We start from the raw sequence: 10,919 nt of genomic DNA, 5'->3' as shown, positions 1-10,919 counted from the left end.
CTTGCTTTGTGTACCATACAAAGAAAACTGACAAGTGACAAGGAAGTTTATTGAAATTGTCATGACGTGAATTTTCATTTGTACTTGTATTGTCCCTGTACGTTAACAACATGGTTTTATAAACCTGTTCAACAAGGATGCTCAATAGAATGAAGGCGGAAAGGAAACCCATTTTACAAGCGGACAACCACTTATTGTGTCACGGCAACTATAAATAACTCCTGTTTCGTCCGTAACTTGTCACTACAGCAGAGGAGCTGGTTGGATGTTTAGGAACACAAAGGACTGCTACATCTGGCACAGGTTTCTATTCTAATTTTCAACATTGCACTAATTTGTATTTACACAATTAATAAATAATAATTTATAGGGAAAGACTATACTGTATTTCTTAATATTTTAAACATTTGTTTGAAATAAAAGTCTTGTTTTGAGCATGGAAATGTTTAGAGGGAAAGGCAGTTTTTATCCAGACTGTTCAATAAAATCTTAGAAAGTGAGAGGATGCTTGATGTGGGGACTCCAAGGACTATAATAATTGCAGATGACATTGTGATCTGTAGTGAGATTAGGGAGCAGGTTGAGATAGTAAGTCCAGAGGGGTGGAGATATGCTCTGGAGAGAAGGGCAATGAAAACCAGTTGGAGGAGCAAGGATGAGTACATATATGTGAATGAGGGGGAGCACAGAGAAATACTGAGGTTGCAAGGAGTAGTGGCTGTGAAGGCACATGAGTTTAAATGTTTGGGTGTGACTGTTCAAAGTAATTCAAGTAAGTAGAGTGAGCTAGAGCGGTGAGGCCGAGAGTGCAGGCAGGGTGGAAAAGAATGGCACGAGTAATTTGTGATAGAAGCGTATCTGCAAGAGTGAAATAACAAGTTTACAAGACAACAGTGAGACCAGTTATGCTGTATGGGTTGGAAGCAATGGTGGTAACAAAAAGGCTGCTGAGCTGAAAATGATGCAGTTTTCCTTGTGAGTGACAAGGATGGATAGGATAAGGAATGAGCATATCAGATGAACAGCACGGGTTGGATAATTTGGAGACAAAGCCAGAGAGGTAAGATTTCAATAGTTTGAGCATGTGTCAAGGAGGAACCCAGGGTATACAGGGAGAAAGGAGCTACCAGACAAGAGGGAACCCAAATAGATGGTTTATGGATGTAGTGGATGGTGTGACAAAAAAAGCTGCAGAGGACAGGGTGAGATGGAGACAGACGATCTGCTATGGTGACCCCTAACTAAAGCAGCTGACAGAAGATGAAGAATTAAAACACCTTACATAACGATGCAATTTTGGTCTTCTTCAGAGATGAAGTGGTTTTTCTGCCTATTTGGAGTAGGATTATACCTGCACATGCAAAGCCTCGTCAATGGAGGTAAGTACTATACATTTCATAATAAGTAGTTGTTGATGTATTTTTTAAATCATATGTTGTGATACCTGATCCCTTTTAAATTCATTTGTTCAAATTGATTGAAACAAAGTGGTTGAGTTGGAAGGACAATAATCAGATACAGGGGACAATGTATTAAGTGGGAAAACTTGTAGTCCATAAGGTATGGGGGTCCACTGAGTATATTCCTATGTTTTTCTCTCTTTCTTCAGTGTTAAATAAGACTTGGGCCAGTTAATTCTAACATTTTTACACATTAGAAAAGTATGATGTTATGCTTTGTTTTAACACTTAAACTATAAATACATGAAAATTATATATACTCAACAAAAATATAAACGCAACACTTTTGGTTTTGCTCCCATTTTGTATGAGATGAACTCAAAGATCTAAAACTTTTTCAACATATACAATATCACCATTTCTCTCAAATATTGTTCACAAACCAGTCTAAATCTGTGATAGTGAGCACATCTCCTTTGCTGAGATAATCCATCCCACCTCACAGGTGTGCCATATCAAGATGCTGATTAGACACCATGATTAGTGCACAGGTGTGCCTTAGACTGCCCACAATAAAAGGCCACTCTGAAAGGTGCAGTTTTATCACGCAGCACAATGCCACAGATGTCGCAAGATTTGAGGGAGCGTGCAATTGGCATGCTGACAGCAGGAATGTCAACCAGAGCTGTTGCTCGTGTATTGAATGTTCATTTCTCTACCATAAGCCGTCTCCAAAGGCGTTTCAGAGAATTTGGCAGTACATCCAACCAGCCTCACAACCGCAGACCACGTGTAACCACACCAGCCCAGGACCTCCACATCCAGCATGTTCACCTCCAAGATCGTCTGAGACCAGCCACTCGGACAGCTGCTGGAACAATCGGTTTGCATAACCAAAGAATTTCTGCACAAACTGTCAGAAACTGTCTCAGGGAAGCTCATCTGCATGCTCGTCGTCCTCATCTGGGTCTCGACCTGACTCCAGTTCGTCATTGTAACCGATTTGAGTGGGCAAATGCTCACATTCGCTGCCGTTTGGCACGTTGGAGAGGTGTCCTCTTCACGGATGATGCGAAGGAGATGTGTTGCACTGCATGAGGCAAATGGTGGTCACACCAGATACTGACTGGTTTCCCCCCCCCCAGTAAAACAAAACTGCACCTTTCAGAGTGGCCTTTTATTGTGGGCAGTCTAAGGCACACCTGTGCACTAATCATGGTGTAATCAGCATCTTGATATGGCACACCTGTGAGGTGGGATGGATTATCTCAACAAAGGAGAAGTGCTGACTATCACAGATTTAGACTGGTTTGTGAACAATATTTGAGGGAAATGGTGATATTGTGTATGTGGAAAAACTTTTAGATCTTTGAGTTAATCTCATGCAAAATGGGAGCAAAACCAAAAGTGTTGCGTTTATATTTTTGTTGAGTATATACATCTGAAAAGTATTCACAGTACTTCCCTTTTTCCACATTTTGCTATATTACAATTTTATTCCAAAATGGTGTAAATCATTTTTCCCCCTTAAAATTCTACTCACAACACTCCATAGAGACAACATGAAAAAAACATGTTTGAATTTTTTGCAAATGTATTAAAATAAAATTCACATATACACAAGTGACGCCTGTCACTCAATACTCAAACATGCCAAAGAGTTCAATCTTTGTCTCATCAGACCATAGAATTTTTCCTTCTGGAAGGTTCTCCTCTCTCCACAGAGCTATGCTGGAGCTCTGACAGAGAGACCATGTAGTTCTTGATCACCTCCCTGACTAAGGCCCTTTTCCCTTGATCGCTCAGTTTAGACGGGTGACCAGCTCTAGGTAGAGTCCTTGGTTGTGCTTGGCTTGTGCTCTGACATGCACTGTCAACTGTGGGACGTTATATGTAGACAGGTGTGTGTCTTTCCAAATCATGTCCAAACAACTGAATTTACCCCCAGGTGGACTCCAATTAAACTGTAGAAACATCTCAAGGATGATCAGTGGAAACAGGATGCACCTGAGTTCAGTATTGAGCTACATGGCAAAGACTGTGAATACATATGTACATGAGATTGCTCACACTCATCTTCAACCGCTTAGTACAATTAAAGGTCACGGGGGGCTGGATCTTATCCCAGCTGTCACAGGGCATAAGGGGGGGGGGGGGGTACACCCTGGACAGGATGCCAGTGTGCCACAGGGCCACATACACAAACAAACACATTCACACCTGGACCTGTGTGTCTTTGGATGTGGGAGGAAGTCAGAGCACCTGGAGAGAACCCACACAAACACAGAGAGAGCATGCAAACTCCACACAGAAAGGCCACAGGTGAGAACTGAACCCATGACCTTCTCGCTGTGAGGCAACAGGGCTAACCACTAAGTCACTATGCTGCCATGTCATTTCTTTATTTTTAATAAGTTTGCAAAAACGTCAAAAGCTTTTTTTTTTACATTGTCATTATGGGGTATTGTGGGTATAATTTTGCGAGAGGAATAAAAGGAATTTCATCCATTTTGGAATAAAGCTGTAACATAAAAAAAGAAAAATGTGAAAAAAGTGAAGCACTGTGAGTACTTTCCGCATGCCCTGTATATATGTGTGTGTGTGTGTGTGTGTGTGCATATATTATGTTTAAATGTGATGACTGACCAGATCACTGACTGAAGTCTGTTCTTTGCTGTAGAACTGAGTCTGAGCCAAAGCTTCATTGAAAGCGCTGTACAACAAGCCAAGCAGAGAGTTGATGCAGATTATGAGTATGCCAGACGAGTGTGAGTACACAACCCTTCTAAACATCTGTGCAGTATCTTCCAAAACACAATATTTCAAATTGATGTCAAAAAGCAACCAGGAAAGCACACAGGATGACACATTTCTGGCCTCACATTTAATTCTTATGATTAAGATTTAATTGAAATGTTAAATGTTAAATTCAGATTAATTTGGTGCATTTTATGGATTTACACTAATCAAAAACTATGCAGATCCAGAATATGATTTTGATGTTGTAAACCATCAGAACCTTCATGCTTTTGTACTTATCAAACTTTTTATACAAAAGGACTGTTTCTCGAGTGAGGAGGAGGTTTCCAAGTTCTGCAGACATCCTACGGCTGTTGAAACATCCTCGAGGACAGACCCGCACTGCTGTCCGGGCTGCTGACTACATGGATGCTACTCTTAAAATCATAAAGAGATCGCTGTACAGACAGCAAAAGCGATCTATCGATGCCACAGGTGTATTCATTTTCCCCCCTGAAGGAACTTGTTTGAATCAATCAATCAATCAACTTTTTTCGTCATTGACACCTGAGTTACTTATTCTTCTTATTTTTGTCCCTTTTGAACAGATCAGATCTCAGTGCAGGATTTGCAGACCATTGCTGACCTAACTGGCTGCACTCCCCGACATCGAGTTCCTTCCTGCCAGACAGTTCCAAGTTTTAACAGTTTTCGCACTCCAACCAGCGCCTGCAACAACATGTGAGACTGCAAATTTGATGGATACAGCACTGAAAAAAAAGGCTTGACAAGATAGTTGACTGACCATTTGTTGCTGAAACCATATGCATGAGTAGCTCATATAGTGTAGCTCCATTCAGCGAACATGAAGAGATTAAATCCTCATCTAAACCTCGGAAAAATCTGAGTTGCATTTCTGCTGTTTGTAGAAAAAACACTCGCTGGGGATCTGCCAACATACCTTTTGCCCGCTGGTTACCTGCTAATTACCAGGACAACATTGTTCTGCCCAAAGGATGGGATCCACAGCGCACTATCAATGGACACATTCTACCCCTGGTAAGTCACACAATAATACTTTTACTGAATGTTTCCTGAATGGTTTCCATGCTCAGAGAAAGATCCAACTGAAAATAAATTGCTAAAATGATGATAGATCAAATCCTTAAAATTTACAGTAAAATATTTAATACTGTGGTCTTTATATTAGGTGAGAGAAGTGTCCAACAGGATTTTACAGACGGCCAATGAAGACATTGAGAGTGACCCACTTTATACACACATGGTAACAACCTTTGCGCAATGGACTGACCATGACCTGACCTTCACCCCCCAAACTCCAGTCATCCGCTCATTTAATGGCGGTATTGACTGTCAAACGACCTGTGAGAACTCAGAGCCCTGTTTTCCAATTCAGGTTAGTGTCACTATGTCAGATATCAGACTACGTGAGTAAAGACAAAGAGCATCCAGACAAAAAATAACTATTTGTTGCCACTGAAACAGATTCCACCAAGAGATCCTCGCTTTGGCCAAAACTCAAGCAAGTGCATGCCCTTTTCCCGTTCTGCACCAGCCTGTGGCTCTGGCAACACGGGCTACATCTTTGGAAACAGCACTGTCCGCCAGCAGATGAATGCTCTCACAGCTTATCTCGATGCTGGTCAGGTGTATGGTTCAGATGAAGCTAAAGCTAACAGCCTTCGAGACCTCAGCTCAGAATTGGGCCTGTTGAGAGTCAACCCTCTAGTCAGTGACAACGGCCGCGAGTTGTTGCCCTTCGTGAAGATGGGGGTGAACATGTGTGCCACTAAAGGTCGAATCACCAATGACAGCAATGCTGAAGAGGTTCCCTGTTTTCTTGCTGGTGAGTGGTACCAAATAATCAAAGCACACTGACTGAACACAAACAGCATGTTTTGTTGTTGATCAAAGGCAGTTTAAACACAAATAGTCTGTTGTGTGTGTTAGGTGATGACAGAGTCGATGAGAACATCGTGTTAACCTCTTTGCATGTACTCTTTGTGCGTGAGCACAACCGTCTGGCACGCGCCCTGGCGAAGCTCAATCCTTCCTGGAATGGAGAGCGGCTTTACCAGGAAGCGCGCAAGATCATTGGTGCATACATGCAGGTAGGTCAGAAGCTGATATCTCAGATTCATTGGTACCCTCATGGTGTGAACTTAACTCAGAATTTGTTTTATTTTGTCTTGCAGATTATCACTTTCAGAGACTTTTTGCCTCGCATTGTTGGACCAGATGCCATGAAAAACCAGTTGTCCACCTATCCCGGATATGATGAAAAGGTGGACCCCAGCATCGCCAACGTGTTTTCAACAGCAGCATTCCGGTTTGCACACACAATGATTCAGCCTTTTGCATTCCGTCTGGATGAGGAGTACAAGGAGCATCCTGACTACCCAAGCCCGCTGCTGCATACAGCTTTCTTTACCCCATGGAGAGTAATTGAAGAAGGTACGGCAAGTACTTCTATAATTATAGTCACTGACTATGCTGGCATTTTGCTGAATCATTAAATTGTTCCTTTTGGTTGTCTCAGGTGGTATTGATCCAATCATAAGGGGACTTATTGGTCGTCAGGCAAAACTGAACACACAGGACCACCTCATGCATGATGAACTGAGGGAACGGTTGTTTCAGTTCACTGCTCATTTGGCTCTTGATCTTGGATCCCTCAACATGCAGAGAGGAAGAGACCATGGACTGCCTGGTATCTCCATGATTTACTCAGTTCTCAGCAATTCTGCTTTTCTATTCTTAGTTTTTGCAGATTTTCTTGGAAAAAAAACAAGCAACAGGTTCACATTCTTTGCTGTGGTGCAGGTTACAACGCGTGGCGTAAGTTCTGTGGTCTGTCACAACCACGAAATCTGCAGGAGCTCTCAGGTGTGATGAAAAATCCTAAACTGGCCAAGATGTTAATGGATCTCTATGGAACACCCGATAACATTGATGTTTGGTTGGGCGGAATCGCTGAGCCTTTTGTCCGGGGTGGAAGAGTGGGACCCTTGTTTGCCTGCCTGATTGCCACACAGTTCCAAAAGATCCGCAGGGGTGACAGGTAAGAAATTAGAAGACCTGAAATTGAATTAATTTATAATATTTACTGAAGTTTTAATGGTCACATATTAATAATATTTTTCAGACTTTGGTGGGAAAATCATGGAGTGTTCACTGCGGCACAAAGAGAGTCACTGATGAACACGTCATCTTCACGAATCATCTGTGACAATACTGGTATAACCGAAGTACCAGAAACAGTCTTCCAGTACCGCCCACGAGGCAGAGGTTACACCAGATGTGAGGACATCCCTGCCTTTGACCTCAGCCCATGGAAGGAGGGTGTGTAATTAAATCATTAATGACCATTTTAATGGAGATCTGCACCAACATTCCAGAATCATATATATTTATTTTTCACCTTTCATCTTCTTCAGTATATGAAAATGGAGATGGACAACATGGAGGACAGGGTCCTCAAGGACCTCAAGGTATATCTAATACTGCCTCAACTATTACTCACAAACTTCATAATGATTACAACGAAAAACTGGAGCTGGAAATATTGTTGGTATAATACATTTTTCCCCCATACAGGACCCATAGGGCCACCTGGTCCAAGAGGCCCCCCTGGACCTCCTGGTGACTCCGTTAAAGAAGCATTTGCGGTGCGACTTGGCATGAACTACCCAACCGCAGGCCTGCCTATCCCTTTCCATGAGGTCATCTATAATGGACAAAACTCATATGACACCACAACAGGCATTTTTACAAGCTCACACTCGGGGGTCTATCAGTTTGATTTCCACTGCACCATCTACCAAAATAATGGCAATGTAGATCTGATGCATAATGGCAAGATAATCGTGCATGCATTCACAACCAGAGTAAGTGGCTACATAATTGCTAGTGGCACCACACTCATTGAACTGAATGAAGGAGACAAGGTGTGGTTGGTGGCAAACCAAGGTGGCACTGGGCAAATCAGAGATAGTTACTTCTCTGGCCATTACCTTTTCAGCACAGATGATACATATTAGAAAACAGGCTAGGCAGCCTAACATGTCTCTGTGACAGCAGGCTGTAGGTCACATAATTTGTAAAATCAAAATTATGAAGGATTTTTTTTTTAAATATATAAATGTATATCTGTGTCTTGAAACAAAATGTACAGCAGTTAGGCACGTCACCTTGCACATCCACATACTTGTTTTTGTTTTGCTGAATACACCTGTTATTATAATAAAGTTGGGTGATGCAACGCTGACACTTTGAAGGTATGCCAAGACCACAGAAATGAAAAAAAGACTTGAGCCTGCCGCTGTTTGGTTCACAAACAGTCAAAGTAAAACCCCAAAATGCAGGCAGCAAATACACAGGATTAGATGCCAAACCCAAGGTGATTTATTCTCCACAAAATCCAAAAGTGACAAATAGTTCAAAAGGGTGACAAAAAGTAGAATAAAAGAATAGAGTCCAAACACTGAATAATTTGGGAGAAGAAAACGACGACAGGAATAACCACAGAACGATGGAAGCTACTGCCAAACACGGAATACTCACAGAGCTGCAGCCACAGAGAACACAGTGAATCAACTGGCTAGGAGATGCGGACATGTGAGGGCTAAAATCCCAAAAAGAAGTAATCAGTGAGAGGTGCAACAACTCAGGGAAAAGGAGGAAGGAAGAATGCATGTGAGATCTAACTGAACATACGGTGACAGAAAACTAAAACTGAACTCAAGAGAAAATACAAAAACGTATAACAAAAATGCCATAACAAAACACAACAGAGGAAAATAAATAGAAACAACATATAAGTCCAAGTGCAAAAATGCAGAACTAAAGGCAGGACTCAACAAGTGTACAAATGAACATGAGACAAAACTAACATGGACTAACACAAGAAAATAGATACCCAAATAATACTACTATGGATAAAATAACTGAAAACAAAAGCCAGGGACAAAAGTACAGAGTAATCAAGAAACCAGTAAACACATTGCAAACAGGGGACACATTAAACATGATCAATATGGCACACTACGCAGGAACTTGAGGGCCAGGAACACTATGACATGGAGCACTCGGACAGGGGAACATACAGTCCAAACAGACACCAGGCAGACACACACAGATGACAGACAGAGACAGCGGAACATGGTGACGCACCACAGACAGAGACAATTCTGATAAAGACAGATCAAACGGAACCAAACACAGACAAGAACCTAGACAAGCAGGAGAATGGACACATACCACGAGTACGTTCCTTCAGCTGCTCCCTTGTTTTCACTTGGGGTCACCACAGCAGATCCAAGGTGGACCTACATGTTGATTTGGCAGGCGTTTTACACCAGATACCCTTTCTGACCCAACTCCACGTTACATGGACACAAGCCACAAGACACTGACATAAAACTGGGGCTGTGAGCACACACACACACACACACACACACACACACACACACACACACACACACACACACACACACACACACACACACACACACACACACACACACACACACACACACACACACACAACATAGCTGACATAATCCTGTGCTCAATTGGCCAGTAATGAGTAGCTCGGAATACCATCTTGTTTCAGGAATTGAATAAAGTTACACAGTGTAAACAAATCAAATCAATATGCTTACTGTTTACATCACCAAAGAGAGGGACAGCCGGTCATCCAGTCTACTGGATAACTACTGAATGTTTCACTTTCATGATCAGAATCATAATTCGAAAAGCATTCCCTGGGTGATAACATAGTCAACTGTGGCAATTTCTCATACAAATGAAACTATTGCAGAAATGAGTTTGTGGTCACTCTAGTCTTTTTCATCTCTAGAGCTATGAAAACATGAATCTAGGAGCTGATAATAAAGTAGAAATGCAAATACCCTCTCAGCGTAGAAGGTGTTTAACTGTGTCAAAACTGTAAAAGACTCAGGTACAGCAATGAAGTATATCAATACTGCGTGTTAATCTGCTGCAAAAAAGAAATTTAGTAATTCCATGAGATTAGCACTTTGTTTGCTTTACAGTGTCAAGAAAGTTAGATGTCAATTGGCAATATGAGATAATGTATTAATTAAAATCATTTTTATTTTTTCATTTTGGCTGCTTAAGATTTTGTTATTAAAGAGATGTTCATAATATGCAACTGGGATTCATTATTGGAAAAGAAGTAAAGGCATTATTCTGTTTACTTTTTTCAAAGTATTCTAAAGAAATGTGAACGCAGTAATACATCTGTTTTTGTGATTTTTTTTTCATATCCTTTCTTCATACAAATAGTATGTTTTCCTTTGATGTTGCCTCACGTTGTATGGCAATGCTCCCACCTTTTCTGTAACTGCAGATGAATGTAAACACCTTATGACCAAATGTGATCTGATAGACCCATGTGCAATCAACTTGGAATGTACTTTTTCATTTTAAATGTAACACTTTGAGACACTTTGACATGAATAAACTGATTTATTCTCATAAGATCTGACTCATAGTTTGACATTCACAGTTAAAAGGCTTTTCTAAATGATACTTGGGTGATTGTCTGAGACAGCAACCTTTTGAGTAACATACAGCACAAATACGTACTGGAAAGAAATTTGACTAAAAGCTTGTTTAGCGTTTATTGGAGCACAAAGTGAAAAGTGGTGAGACTTATTAAGAAGGGTCAGCTGAGTGGTCTACTAAGAAAGTTCATGTTTTATGTGACACTTCTTAACCACTTATTAAAACTGT

General features: G+C 41.2%; 1 protein-coding gene across 1 annotated transcript; it reads left to right on the top strand.

Moving 5' to 3' along the window:
- The first annotated feature begins 212 nt into the window (after nucleotides 1-212).
- LOC117510567 (eosinophil peroxidase-like) lies at nucleotides 213-10,286 on the top strand. The gene is made up of 15 exons (XM_034170338.1): nucleotides 213-303; nucleotides 1,311-1,379; nucleotides 4,081-4,168; nucleotides 4,459-4,634; nucleotides 4,748-4,880; nucleotides 5,069-5,198; nucleotides 5,350-5,556; nucleotides 5,646-6,006; nucleotides 6,111-6,271; nucleotides 6,356-6,614; nucleotides 6,700-6,870; nucleotides 6,984-7,221; nucleotides 7,306-7,502; nucleotides 7,598-7,651; nucleotides 7,758-10,286. Exons 2-15 carry the CDS (start codon nucleotides 1,313-1,315, stop codon nucleotides 8,198-8,200), a joined length of 2,685 nt encoding a protein of 894 aa, XP_034026229.1. The 5' UTR covers nucleotides 213-303; nucleotides 1,311-1,312; the 3' UTR covers nucleotides 8,201-10,286.
- The last annotated feature ends 633 nt before the right edge of the window (nucleotides 10,287-10,919 follow it).

This window comes from Thalassophryne amazonica, chromosome 5 (genome assembly GCF_902500255.1).
Source record: "Thalassophryne amazonica chromosome 5, fThaAma1.1, whole genome shotgun sequence".
Classification (NCBI taxonomy): domain Eukaryota; kingdom Metazoa; phylum Chordata; class Actinopteri; order Batrachoidiformes; family Batrachoididae; genus Thalassophryne; species Thalassophryne amazonica.
Note: the sequence above shows the minus strand (reverse complement) of the source record. Positions and strands in the feature narration are given on the sequence as shown.

Excerpts from the sequence above, each read along its gene's own strand:
- LOC117510567 (XM_034170338.1), top strand. The coding sequence starts at position 1,313 with ATGAAGTGGTTTTTCTGCCTATTTGGAGTAGGATTATACCTGCACATG. Across the intron at positions 4,881-5,068 it reads ACCAGCGCCTGCAACAACAT|AAAAAACACTCGCTGGGGAT; the intron begins GTGAGACTGCAA and ends TGCTGTTTGTAG. Across the intron at positions 6,272-6,355 it reads TCATTGGTGCATACATGCAG|ATTATCACTTTCAGAGACTT; the intron begins GTAGGTCAGAAG and ends TTTGTCTTGCAG.